Source organism: Podarcis muralis, chromosome 18, assembly GCF_964188315.1.
Source record: "Podarcis muralis chromosome 18, rPodMur119.hap1.1, whole genome shotgun sequence".
NCBI lineage: Eukaryota > Metazoa > Chordata > Lepidosauria > Squamata > Lacertidae > Podarcis > Podarcis muralis.
Window position 1 is genome coordinate 7,470,158 of NC_135672.1, and position 14,693 is coordinate 7,484,850.

General features: G+C 48.4%; 1 protein-coding gene across 1 annotated transcript; it reads left to right on the top strand.

The window, feature by feature from the left end:
- The first annotated feature begins 1,252 nt into the window (after positions 1–1,252).
- Positions 1,253–9,007, top strand: LOC114588626 (uncharacterized). Its single transcript, XM_028714033.2, has 3 exons — positions 1,253–1,667; positions 4,571–4,743; positions 8,551–9,007. Exons 1-3 carry the CDS (start codon positions 1,356–1,358, stop codon positions 8,846–8,848), a joined length of 783 nt encoding a protein of 260 aa, XP_028569866.2. The 5' UTR covers positions 1,253–1,355; the 3' UTR covers positions 8,849–9,007.
- The last annotated feature ends 5,686 nt before the right edge of the window (positions 9,008–14,693 follow it).

Genomic DNA, 14,693 nt, shown 5'->3' on the forward strand with positions numbered 1-14,693 from the left:
CCCCTTTGGAATGGCACCTAGGTCGGACCGCCCCCTCGCCCCCACCTCGGAACGCCCCTGGGCCTGGGGAAATCCCCCAGCCTGAGACCCTAGGGCAGGGTTCCCCAAACTTGACTGTTAATATTTGGGCAATTTTTCTGCTGTACTTTATTGGAAGGAGAAAGTTTTTTCCTTAATAACAATTTAAACACTTTATTTAACTAAAAAAAAAATAACATTATAGCATATGTATCCGTGTTTGTTAACTGAGTTTTAGCACACATGAAAAACTTAAAACAAATCCTTATTTCCTGAGGAATAGCCTTTGGACCAGGCGCTCCCAAACTCAGCCCTCCAGCTGTTTTGGGACTACAACTCCCATCATCCCTAGCGAGCAGGACCAGTGGTCAGGGATGATGGGAACTGTAGTTCAGAAACAGCTGGAGACAAGGCGTAGCTGAGCTAGAGGAATGTGATGTAGGACAGCTTTCTGCATTCCTGTTCTGTGCAGCTTCAATTTCTGCGGCAGCCTCTTATTTTCCTGAATTTGGAATTTGCTCCGATATATTTTAGGAATTACTCCTTAGCTATACTAATAATTTATGATTTGTACACCGCCCATCTGGCTGGGTTTCCCTGGCCACTCTGGGCAGCTTCCAACAAAGACCAAAAATACACCAAAATGTCACACATTAAAAACTTCCCTGAACAGGGCTGCCTTCAGATGTCTTTTAAAAATAGGATAGCTGCTTATTTCCTTGACATCTGATGGGACGGCGTTCCACAGGGCCACTACCGAGAAGGCCCTCTGCCTGGTTCCCTGTAGCTTAGCTTCTCGCAATGAGGGAACACCCAGAAGGCCCTGGCGCTGGACCTCAGCGTCCAGGCAGAACGATGTGGGTAGAGATGCTCCTTCAGGTATACTGGGCCGGATGCACAAGGGCAGGATTAAAGCGAAAACAAAAATCCTAATGAAATGAAATAAAAACGGTTCCTCTTTTGTTTTCCTAGACCCTCCTGTGACCCCCCCTCCCTGACCGCCCCCCCCCCCCGTCTCCTCCAGCTGCCGCCAACCTGTTGGTAAACCCAGCTCAGAATTCCTGTATCCCGAGCGGATTAATCAATGTATTTATTAGGCTTAGAGGCCAAATCCTGCTAAAGCTAAGTCTTTGCCAGATAAACAGGCTGCTTTGCGGAGGCAGCCCGTTTGTGAAAACACAATTAGCAAACCCTGTAATCTGCACTAATTACAAGCCCAGCCCTCGGGAGACACTTCTGTTTCCGCCGCTGCCCCAACGCAGCTCCTGGACCTTGGCTGGACTTCCAGGACCGGCGAAGATGAGCTGAGATCAAGGGCACCCCAAGTTGCGTCCGCCATGGAAAGAGCAGAGGCAGAGGTACAGAGGAAGCCTAGCGTCTCCTTCACCATTGACTACCTCCTTTTCGAGAACAGGAAGCCACCTCGCAGGGACCCAGAACCAAGGGGCGAACAAGCGAGGGCAGAAGGGAGAGGCGTCGCAGAGACAGAGCAACCTGGACCTCACGCACCTCCAGATCTCCTGGACAAACCCAACCAGTCTTACATCGCCCTCATTTCGACGGCCATCCTCTCCTCACCGGAGAAGAAGCTTTTGCTGTCCGATATCTACCAGTGGATTATGGATAAATACCCATACTTCAAAAACAAGGTGAGTGCCACCAACAGGTACCCTGGAGAACATGGGTCCTCACCTTGGGGCCTTGAACTACCTTCTAGACTCGCCCAACCTAGGGCCCTCGTCCATTGAGCAAGCCAACTTGGTGGGCGAGGACATGGCTGGTTTCTTCCAGGGTACAGTGGCCGAGAGTCAGTAATAGGACCCTATTGTCCATGGTGCTTGGCTGCATCTCTCCAGGTTTTCGGGCCGGAACCGTACCTGCTGAAGATTGAAGGTGGGACCTTCTGCATGCAAAGTAGTTCTACCACCGAATTGCGGCCCTTGCCTTATACAGTCCTGCTAGTTGGCAGGTCTCCGAGAACAGTCCTCTGTCTGAAGAGGAAAGGCTGTCCCATTCCAGTCCAGTTAAGAGATAAAAAACTTCTAAGGTTCATGAAGTGGTCCATTGACAGTTAGCCCCACAGAAGGCGGAGGAAGCATACAAATGATCTAGTTACCATCCCCTGAATTATGACGAGGTTTAATGGGTTGTAGCCAACCGGGGCCGGATTTCAGTTTGATGAGACCCTCAGCTACTGAAGGTAATGGGGCCCTTTATATGTCCAGCTGTCCTTTGTCAACAACAAATTGTCACTGTTTTTTGTGTGTTGAATATATGCTATATGGTAATTTATGGACCTCATAGGTATCTCGAGCCATTTGCATCTAACAAAATATGTATTTTATCAAAGTAATTGTTGAACTGAAATACAATTAAGAAGAAGTATATTAATAGTGAAATATAATTAAGAAGAAGTATATTTTTGGGGACCCCCCAAGAGAGTGGGGCCCTAAACTATAGCTTGTTTAGCTTACACTTAAATCCGGCACTGTATGCCACACTAGTCCTGCTGAAATTAATGGATCTAGATTAGTCATGTTCATTGATTTCAACGGACCAAATAGCACTGGATTCCACCCAATTCACCCTTTTCCATTTCGAGTTCTTATTTCCAAATGTGCGCCATGCATATAGCATGCAAAATATATGCAAATCAGCACCCTCTTTCCCCCTCCCTTTTGGCGATACGCAAGTGGCCGTCCTTTTCACGAGACTGGGACGTCGGACGCCAGTGACACAGTTTCTTGGCCTTTTTAACACCCAGTTCTCTTCTCTGTCCGGGGAGATCTCAGCAGAAATCCCTAGGGCTCGGGACAGAAGCTCAAAACATTATAGGAGATTCCTGCCAAACAGCGGGAACTCTCAAACAGCTCTCCTGCAGAGGGTACAAATTTACTTTTCTATCTACTCCGTTTTTTGAGCTTCTGACTTGCAAACATTAAGTCTAGAGAGCATCCCTTTGCTAGGCTTGCGGGGAGAAAGTTGATTCCGTCTGCAATTTAACAAACAACTACAAAACTCCCACCTTTTTGAGCCGAAACAGAGTTATCCTTCGAAATCCGTGCTTCTCCAGATCCGTGGTGCAAAGAGACATGCCTTAGAGGAATGGGTGCGTAAATTCATGAAAATAACACTCCAAGATGCATTATATTAGGGGGAGCTGCTGGCAAATGTTTGTACAGCAGTCTAAACAGCCTCCAAGAATGTTGTTCGTTTGGAGAAATTTGCACTGAAATGTTAACGGATTTTCCTGAGGACTTTATTCTGGGAAATTGCGGCAGAATTCAAAAGTAGGAGGGAATTAGAAGCTGAGAGAAACCCAAACTGACAGATATGTCTGCCTCTATTAAGTCTCGCCAGACCGCGGCAAGTTCTGTTGTTGCTGTTTAGTCGTTTAGTCGTGTCTGCCTCTTCGTGACCCCCTGGACCAGAGCACGCCAGGCACTCCTGTCTTCCACTGCCTCCCACAGTTTGGTCAGACCATTTTGGTTGCCCTCCTCTGGACACGTTCCAGTTTGTCAGTGTCCTTCTTGAACTGTGGTGCCCAGAACTGGACACAGTACTCCAGGTGAGGTCTGACCAGAGCAGAATAGAGTGGCACTATTACTTCCCTTGATCTAGGGAAATGGTCAAAGGCCTGGAAACGATGCCTTATGAGGAACGGCTAAGGGAGCTGGGCATGTTTAGCCTGGAGAAGAGGAGGTTAAGGGGTGATATGATAGCCATGTTCAAATATAGAAAAGGATGTCACATAGAGGAGGGAGAAAGGTTGTTTTCTGCTGCTCCAGAGAAGCGGACACGGAGCAATGGATCCAAACTACAAGAAAGAAGATTCCACCTAAACATTAGGAAGAACTTCCTGACAGTAAGAGCTGTTCGAAGGTGGAATTTGCTGCCAAGGAGTGTGGTGGAGTCTCCTTCTTTGGAGGTCTTTAAGCAGAGGCTTGACAACCATATGTCAGGAGTGCTCTGATGGTGTTTCCTGCTTGGCAGGGGGTTGGACTCGATGGCCCTTGTGGTCTATTCCAACTCTATGATTCTATTCTATGATTCTAAGAGGCGAAACCGCTCTGTGCTCCATTACTTCCGGGTTGCGGCGGAGCGCAACTCAAACGTGCTCAACTCGAAGCGTATTCAACCCGAGGTATGACTGTAAATAGGTACCGCTCCGGTGGGAAGGTAAACGGTGTTTCCATGCGCTGCTCTGGTTCGCCAGAAGCGGCTTAGTCCTGCTGGCCACATGACCTGGAAGCTGTATGCCGGCTCCCTCGGCCAATAAAGCGAGATGAGTGTCGCAACCCCAGAGTCGGCCACGACTGGACCTAACGGTCAGGGGTCCCTATTCCAAGCCTTGTTCATAGCATGGAGACGTCCAGCCAAACATACAGAGGCGAAACTCCCTCAGAACTCCCTCCTGCCATTCTGCCTGGTTCCTAAGCAAAACCTCTGCCCCCCCGGCAACCCCCGTTTTTACCGGCGGCAGGGTTAACCCTTCAGTGGCAAACTGAATGATCCCCCAACCCCCCCTTTTCCCTTTTTTTTTTACGTGCAGGAGAAGAGTTGGCGCAACAGTGTGAGGCACAACCTGTCGTTGAACGAGTGCTTCATCAAAGCGGGCCGCAGTGACAATGGCAAAGGCCATTACTGGGCCATCCACCCGGCCAACCTGGAGGACTTCTCCAAGGGGGATTACCACCGGCGGAGAGCGCGGCGAAGGATCCGCAGGTGAGAGGCATCCCCGCGGCTTTGATGCTGCTCTTGCGCATAGCTGTCAACTGTCCCTTATTTGGCGGGAAAGTCCCCAGCGCCATGTCCCGCTGCTGTCCTTTATTGATGATGTCCCTTAAATTTCCCGGGTTTCAAAGGAAGCAGCTCCTCTCCCTCCCTCCCTGCCGGCCAGGGAGGAGGGAGGCTCCAACTGTGTTGCTTGGCTGCGTTGCTCACCCAATAAGGAGTCTAAGAACGACTGGGGGGTGGAGCTTGCATGCCTTGTGCCGATCAAATCGGCCGCGTTGCCTGGGGACTCGCCTTTGCTCAGCGCTTCCCAGCGGAGAGGTGACGGTGGTTTTCCTTGCTGCATCCCCTTTGCCGGGTTGCTGCGCTGTGGGAACCACCGCTTGAGGCTTTGTTTGGCTGCTGGCTGGGCTTTCTGCCTTTGACTTGGAGGGGCTCAGAAGTCGAACATACCTATGCTTGGAAAATCCCTTATTTTGGCTGCTGATCCCTTATTTTAGAGGCCGCTGGTCCCTTATTTTCAAATCTGTGAGTTGACAGCTATGCTATTGCGCCAAACAAATCCCCCATTTATCCCTCCCCCGGTTCTCCGTGCACCATATGCAGAATGAGCCCTACTCATCCTATCATTTAATGGGCTCTATTAACCCTCCAATGCCCATGGGAAGGATAAGACCTTTAGCCCTCCGGCTGACCTCAGCTTGACCTCCTCAGAAACAAAAGAAAGACCTGCTATCCTGCTCTGCTTTCTCCCTTTGGGGTTGGGTAAGAAAAGGCGAGGGCCATTCAGTCCCGGCGTCAAGGTCTGTCATCACACGGGCTTGTGGCCCAGCGGAGGCCGAGTCGTGTCTGCCCACTGCCCGGCCTTTACAGGACATTTAAATAATAATAATAATAATAATTTATTATTTATACCCCGCCCATCTGGCTGGGTTTCCCCAGCCACTCTGGGCGCCCACCAACAAAACACTAAAATACAATAACCTATTAAACATTAAAAGCTTCCCTAAACAGGGCTGCCTCCAGATGTCTTCTAAAAGTTTGGTAGTTATTTTTCTCTTTGACATCTGGTGGGAGGGCGTTCCACAGGGCAGGCACCACCACCGAGAAGGCCCTCTGCCTGGTTCCCTGTAACTTGGCTTCTCACAGCAAGGGAACCGCCAGAAGGCTCTCGGAGCTGGACCTCAGTGTCCAGGCAGAACGATGGAGGTGGAGTGCTCCTTCAGGTATACTGGGCCGAGACCATTTAGGGCTTTCAAGGTCAGCACCAACACTTTGACTTGTGCTTGGAAATGTACTGGGAGCCAATGTAGGTCTTTCGAGACCAGTGTTATGTGGTCTCGGCGGCCGCTCCCAGTCCCCAGTCTAGCTGCCGCATTCTGGATTAGTTGTAGTTTCCGGGTCACCTTCAAAGGTAGCCCCACGGAGAGTGCATTGCAGTAGTCCAAGTGGGAGATAACCAGAGCATGCACCACTCTGGCGAGACAGTCTGCGGGCAGGTAGGGTCTTATCCTGCGTACCAGATGGAGCTGGTAAACAGCTGCCCTGGACACAGAACTGACCTGCGCCTTCACGGACAGCTGTGAGTCCAGAATGACAGGCAGCTTTCTGCAAAGATCCCTGGGATCTGTCGTTTGTTAAGGATGCTGAGAACTGTACCTCTGCGAAGGGGAAACTACGGTTCCTATTATTCTTTGGGCGGAGGTCCTGTGCTTTAAATGTGGGCTGTGGATATGCCCCGTGGGGTTCTTCTTTAATTATAATTTTATAACAATCTTATTTGTACCCCATTCATCTGACGGGGTTGCCCCAGTCCATCTTGGGTGGCTTCCAACATATACAAAAACAGAATAAAACATTAAAGCAGGGGCCAGCAAACTTTTCCAGCAGGGGGCCGGTCCACTGTCCCTCAGAACTTGTGGGGGGCCGGACTATATTTTGAAGGGGGGGGATTAACAAATTCCTATGCCCCACAACTAACCCAGAGATGCATTTTAAATAAAAGGACACATTCTACTCATGTAAAAACATGCTGATTCCCGATCCGCCTGTGGGCCGGATTTAGAAGGCGATTGGGCCGGATCCGGCCCCCTGGCCTTAGTTTGTCTACCCATGCATTAAACATTTAAAGGTTTCTCTATACAGGGCTGCCTTCAGGTGTCTTCTAAAGGTTATATAGTTACTGGTCTCCTTGACATCTGACGGGAGGGCATTCCCAGGGCGGGCGCCACTACCAAAAAGATCCTCTGCCTGGTTCTCTGTAACTTCACTTCTTTCAGTAAGGGAACCACCAGAAAGCCCTCAGAGCTGGACCTCAGAGTTCGGGCTGGACGATGGGGTGGAGACGCTCCTTCAGGTGTACAGGACTGAGGCCATTAAGGGCTTCAAAGGTCAGCACCAACACTTTGAATGGTGCTCGGAAACGTACTGGGACCCAATGTAGGTCCTTTAGGACTGGTGTTATGTGGTCTTGGCAGCCACTCCCAGTCACCAGTCTAGCTGCCGCATTCTGGATCAGTTGTCGTTTCTGAGTCACCTTCAAAGGTAGCCCCACGTAGAGCGCATGGCAGTAGTCCAAGTGGGAGATAACCATTAATCCACAGTAACGCTTAAAACACATGCTTTCTCCCAAAGAATCCTGGGAACCACTATTATAAATAGCAGTGTGGCGTAGTGGTTAGAGCATGGGTAGGCAAACTAAGGCCCGGGGGCTGGATGTGACCTAATCGCCTTCTAAATCCGGCCCACGGCCGGTCTGGGAATCAGCGTGTTTTTACACGAGTAGAATGTGTCCTTTTATTTAAAATGCATCTCTGGGTTAGTTGTGGGGCAAAGGGAATTCGTTCTTTTTTCTTCTTTTTTCAAAATATAGTCCGGTCCCCCACAAGGTCTGAGGGACAGTGGACTGGCCCCCAGCTGAAAAATTTTGCTGACCCCCGGGTTAGAGGGTCGGAACAGGAACAGGGTTCAAATCCCCACTTGGCGATGAAATTCCCTGGGTGAACTTGGAAGCCAGTCACTGCCCCTCAGCCCAGTCTACCTCACAGGGTTGTTTGGGGGAATTTATTGAGGAGAAAAGAGAATGATGTAGGCCACCTTGGACAATCAATCTCTTTTGTTATCAATCTGCGGAGAAGAGGCAGAGAGTGAAACTCTTAATCTCAGGGTGTTCGTATTGGGCAGAAGATTCCTGCATGGACCAGATGGCAATTCTATGTTTCTATGAAATAGCGTATAAATAAATAGAGTGGTACCTTGGTTCTCAAACTTCATCCGTTCCGGAAGTCCGTTCCAAAACCAAGGCATGCTTTCCCATCGGAAGTCATGCAAATGCAAAATGGATTAATCCATTCCAGGCTTCTAAAAACAATCCCTAAAACAGCAACTTGACATTAAGTTTACTGTCTGACGAGACCATTGATCCATCAATGGATAAAAGCAATAAACAATGTACTGCAGTCACACAGTCAGATCAATCAGTAGCTGAACTGGGTTCCACGCAGTCACAAAAAACAATAGCTGCAAAAACTCAAAATAAATAGCAAAAACAGACAGACCTCAGCGTCGCACTCAAATCGGACGCGTAACACTCAAAACAGAACTCGTTTGGCTTCCGAAAAACGTTCGCAAACCGGAACTCCCAGTTCCGGGTTTGCAGTGTTTGGGTTCCAAGTTGTTTGAGTACCAAGGCGTTTGAGAACCAAGGGACCACTGTAGATATAAACGCAAAGCTGTCCCACCACGGGCCTGTTTCCTGCGAATGTGAATTTTGGTCCCTGCTCCTCTTCCTTCTCCCAGGATGGCGGTGAACTTCGGCTACTACCACCCATATGCTTTCTATGGACTCAGCTGCTGTTCCCCGGGCCGCTACTGCCTTTGCTGCCCTCCATATGCCCACGCCGGCCTCCCTGGCATGACTCCACCTTGCCCGCCCGGGCTCCCTCCTCTCCTGCTGCCCTCGGCTGTCTCCTGGCCTCACCCTTTCTTCTCCGGAGGCGGGAAGGAGAAATCCCAGGCTGAGAAGAGGCTGAACTGGGCGGCCTGGAGCAGACCGCAGCTGCAGATCGGGCCCGTCCTGGCCCACGCTAATCCGTGACGCCTTCTCCAGCTTGGGTCCACCAGCAGCATCTGCATCAGAGATGGTTCATGGAAAATACAATCTTTTTAGGTGCTGCTTCTATGGAGGAGGCCTGGGCTGAAAGGTTCTCCCCAGGCCACACTGTTGGAGAGAGAGGTTTGGAGGAGATATTCCTACTCTCCAGAGTTAAGCATAATGGCGATTGCTCCCAGCACATTAAAACTTGGTTAGGTTTGCATCTGCCCTTGCCCATCTTTAAACAAATATTCCTCACGAAAAAGGCTTAGGCTAGAATAAATCACAGACACTTAACTTTGCAACAACAACAACAAAATGGAATGTTTTACTCACAGAGTCCCCAGATGTTGCACCAAACATACCTCTATCTGCTGGCAGTGAAATGAATAAAAGTTTTCAAATGAATTAAACGGGGAAAGCATATGGTTTCCTTACAAAAAAGCATCGCGCAAACTTTTGGTTAGCAAAGATGCAGGCTGTAAAATCTCATTTGTTGAGAGTTTCAGTTCACTTGGCTTGTTCAAGACTGAGAAAGAGGAGCCAGCGGCTGCTGAGAGCCTAAGCCACTCCCACTTGGGTAACTTGAGCGCAGGGCTCCAGTTAACCCTTTCATACATGCAGGTCAGGAACTGTAAATTGCAACATGCACATCCCCGCCACTGGCCACACACCACTGACTTGACCACACCTCACACTGGCTGTGCTCTGCAGCCCCCTCAGATCCCTTTTCCTGGCTGGAATATGTCATTGAACTAGGATTATGCTTCTTCGTTGCCTAGAGAAAGGATGGAAAGGGTTTTGTGAGGTGTGCATGCATAAACTAGTGTTGTGCCCTGACTGCAGGGTTGTCGCTTCTGAAAACAGGCTGCTTCCGTGCGAGACTCATTCAGACTCTATCCCGGTCTGCTTTGTCCTCCCACAAATCACTATTGGGCAATGTTTGGGTGGGGTAGGCTATAACTCCCCCCACATTTTGACAGAAGCAATTCCCAAGCCTCCAGAATGGATAGAGCAAATTACAGGTAAACAAGGCTCAGGGGCTTTTGTGCTGAGAGCCTTAAAAGAAAAACACCTAAATGTTTGATCAGAAGTGGATGAAATTTGCAGGCGAAGTTAACCCTTCCGAAGGTAATGTTTTCTCAACAATTGGTTTGGGAATTGCAAACGAGAGAGAGGTAAGGAACTGAAGAGAAATAAATAAGTTTGGGGGCTTTTGTGCTTCTAGATACCATGAAAGTTGGGGTGGGGGTGGGAGAATTAAAAGTTATTTGCTTGCCGGAGGAATTCCTTCCCTCTAATTATGAGCCACGACATAGCTCCCCGTCCACTACCTTCCCCAAACTGGTCCAGTCAAATCAATGGGTGTGACTGGCATCCACTGATTTTTCAATTCATGCTCGTCAATCAAACCCACTGATTTCATTTGCTCTGCTCTAAGTATGGCTTAAGTCAGGTACAACCCCAAGTATTGCATTAAAAATAAACACCGTATATTTTTCCCTATAGGGCGCACCGGCCCATAGGGCGCACCTAGTTTTTTTTTTGGGGGGGGGAAATAAAGGGGGGGAAATTATTTTTCCACCCAGGCCCGAGCTTCCCCCGACCCCAGAACAGGCTGCTCAGCTCGCCCCAGGCTTCGGGCTGCAGGCTGCTGTCCGCAAGCCTTGGGAGCCCAGCGGGAAGTCGCTCCGGGCTCCCAAGGCTTGCGGAGAGCAGCCAGAAGCCTGGAGAGCGAGAGGGGTCGGTGCGCACCGACCCCTCTTGCTCTCCAGTCTTCAGCGAAAGCCTGCATTCGCCCCATAGGATGCACACACATTTCCCCTTCATAGGGCGAAAAATACGGTAAATGGGAAAGGGGTCCTGAATTGTGTTGTCATCCTTACCCTTGGAGTCTTCTCACCTCCAGAGCACATCCAGTCCCTTCAACCTTTCCTCAAAGCAGCATGAGATTCTTAATCTTGGGGGCCGATGGTTTGAGCCCCATGTTGTTCCTACATTGCAGGGGGAGGGGGATTAGACTGGATGACCTTTGGGGCCCCTTACAGCTCTAATTCTGTGATTCTGTTACAATAAACCGTGTCCAAAGTAACAGTTGTTGGGTTGTTGTTGTTTACCGTCTTGTAACGTTCGGTTCACGGGACGTGGGTGGCGCTGTGGGTTAAACCACAGAGCCTAGGACTTGCCGATCAGAAGGTCGGCGGTTCGAATCCCCGTGATGGGGTGAGCTCCCGTTGCTCGGTCCCTGCTCCTGCCAACCTAGCAGTTCAAAAGCACATCAAAGTGCAAGTAGATAAATAGGTACCACTCTGGCGGGAAGGTAAACGGCGTTTCTGCGCACTGCTCTGGTTCGCCAGAAGCGGCTTAGTCATGCTGGCCACATGACCTGGAAGCTGGACGCCGGCTCCCTCGGCCAGTAAAGCGAGATGAGCACCGCAACCCCAGAGTCGGCCATGACTGGACCTAATGCTCAGGGGTCCCTTTACCTTTACCTAACGTTCGGTTCAGGTTACGTCTTTTCAGGTTGCGTCCTGCGGCAACCCGGAAGTACCGGAAAGGGTTACTTCCGGGTTTCGCCGCTCGTGCATGCGCAGACGTGCAAAGTGACATCACACGCATGCGCAGAAGCGGTGAATCACAACCCGCGCATGCGCAGACGCAGGTTGTGTTCCTCCCAGGCTGCGAACGGGGCTCCGGAATGAATCCCCTTCGTAACCAGAGGTACCACTGTATATGCTTTAATTGTGTTTCTGAACCTTTTGTTTCATTTTGCACGCATTGGACCCACAAGATGCAAATACATATGGGGCTTAGTTTCAGTCTCCCAATTTACGTTGGGGGGCGGCAGGGGGGACGACGTTGTTGGAGACCTAATGCAGAAACCGATTTGCTTGATTGCCTAAGCCTTCGTTTTTATTTAAAAACACATACACCCGCAAGGCCTGGCCTTAATTGCTTGCCTGCTAATTGTTCCTGATGCTGTTTAATGAAAATCTCGGATCTAGGCCACTAAGTGGCATTAAGGAAGATAACATTGGCTTTTAATCCCACCAGATAAGCCCCCCTAAATCTTGTAGCGGCCTCGAAAAATAGGAAGCTTATGACACAAACTAATCTTTTAACGTTGTCATTTGCCCTTTGCAACGAAAAAAGGTGTAAAGCTAATATAACAACACGGCTGAAGGTGCCGGGGGGTCAGGGGGAGTGTTGAAGCAGAAACATCTCAGGTAGAAAGAAGAAAAGGAAGTCGCTGAACGGGATTCTCCCACAAGAGTCGTTCAGACAGACCCAAAAATTCACTTCCATCTCTTATGTGGGACATAATACATTGGCACCTCGGGTTACAGACGCTTAAGGTTACATATGCTTCAGGTTACAGACTCCGCTAACCCAGAAATAGTACCTCGGGTTAAGAACTTTGCTTCAGGATAAGAAAAGAAATCATGCTCTGGTGGCGCGGCGGCTAAAGTGGTGCTTCAGGTTAAGAACAGTTTCAGGTTTAGAACGGACCTCCGGAACGAATCATCGTATTTTTCACTCTATAAGACGCACCAGACCACAAGAAGCACCTAGTTTCTGGAGGAGGAAAACAAGGAAAAAAATATTCTGAATCTCAGAAGCCAGAACAGCAAGAGGGATCGCTGCGCAGCGAAAGCAGCAATCCTTCTTGCTGTTCTGGCTTCTGGGATAGCTGCGCAGCCTGCATTCGCTCCATAAGACGCACACACATTTCCCCTTACTTTTTAGGAGGGAATAAGTGAGTCTTTTAGAGCAAAAAATACGGTAAGTACTTAACCTGAGGTACCACTGTATAATGTTTGAAGATTGGGGAAGGTTGTGGAGGAAAGGGGTCAGGTTTACTGCATGTACAGTGTTAAAAGAAAACATAATGAAAATGATGTATAGATGGTACTTGACCCCTGTAAAGTTAGCAAAGATTTACCACAACAGTGAAAATCTATGCTGGAAATGTAAAGAAAAGGAGGGTACCTTTTATCATATGTGGAGGACTTGTCCCAAGGTGAAAGACTTCTGGGAAAAGATTTATAATGAACTGAAAATAATGTTGAAATATACATTTACTAAGAAACCAGAGGCCTTTCTTCTTGGAATAATAGGTTTGGAAATGCCCAAGAAAGATGTTAAATTATTTTTATATGCCACAACTGCTGCTCGTATTAGCTAAAAAGTGGAAAACCCAAGAATTACCAACAATAGAAGAATGTGAAGATGATGGATTTTTCGGAGCTGGCCGACCTGACCGGAAGACTCCACGACCAGGAGGAGGAGGAGTACCAGGAAGAATGGAAGAAATTTACTTAGTTAAATACTACTTAGTTAAATATTTTGTTGTTGTTGTTTAGTCGTTTAGTTGTGCCCGACTCTTCATGACCCCATGGACCAGAGCACGCCAGGCACTCCTGTCTTCCACTGCCTCTCGCAGTTTGGTCAAACTCATGCTGGTAGCTTCGAAGACACTATCCAACCATCTCGTCCTCTGTCGTCCCCTTCTCCTTGTGCCCTCCATCTTTCCCAACATCAGGGTCTTTTCCAGGGAGTCTTCTCTTCTCATGAGAACTTATTTGGAAGAGCTTGCAAATAAATAGATAGGCTTAGGAGTTAAATATGCAAGGACAAGATTTAAGATGTTTAATGTCAAACTAGAAAGAACGAAAGAGGTTAAGTGACCAAGTTAATTTTTTGAGGAAATTGATTTTAGAAAACTGTTAAAAATGAGATACAATGAAATTCAACCAAGGGGGTTTGAGGAAGTCACTTAATAATGTTACCAAGATCTAAATAGGATGTATGTATGTATGTATGTATGTATGTATGTATGTGTGCTTTGAAATTGTGAAAACTAATAAAATTTCTTACTTCAAGAATTCACTTCCATCTCTTAACTGCGATCCGAAACAGGGACTGAGAAGAAATTTTATTCGGGTCACATTTAAAGGCGAACATACAGGAAACGCACCTTCCAGAACAAGACGCCAACCGAAAAACAGACACCCTTCAAAATTCACACTTCTCTGAGTTTTGCAACCCAGCCAAGTGGCAGGCAGGGAAAAAAGCGTGTGCTAAAAGGGCGTGCAAAAAACTGTGCAAGTTTCACTGCAAACAAAATTTTAAAAAACGCATCGTAATTCTGGGAAATTGCTGTGCCAAAAAATGTGCCTGTTAGGCACATCTGCATACAAACAAAATCCGATTCAGACTAGAATGCTGGCGAATGTTCATGAAGACTTGAAAAATAATAATTCACAAACTGATATTGAAAATGTCAGAGAGAAAGAAATAACAAAAATGACAGATTCGCCCACTAACAAAATATAGTTTGAGGAAGGAACAGGTCAACTTTATTCCGCCTTGGCCGGACCACACATGGAGTCCTGTGTCCAGTTCTGGACACCGCAATTCAAGAAGGATGTTGACAAGCTGGAAGGTGGGCAGAAGAGGGTGATCAAGATGATCAAGGGTCTGGAAACCAAGCCTGATGAGGAATGGTCGAAGGAGTTGGGTATGTTTAGCCTGGAAAAGAGGAGACTCAGAGGTGGTGCGATAGCTATCTTCCAATATCTCAAAGGCTGTCACATGGAAGACAGAGCAAGCTTGAACTAATTCCTTTAGACCAGTGCTTCCCAAACTTGGGTCTCCAGCTATTGCTGGACTACAACTCCCATCGTCCCTAGCTAGCAGGACCAGTGGTTAGGGATGATGGGAACTGGAGTTCAAAAACAGCTGGAGACCCAAGTTTGGGAAACACTGAGTAGAGCAGGGGTGGAGAGCCATTGTCCCTCCATAGGCTGCTGAACTACAAGGCTCAGCAGCTCCGGGAAGCACAACC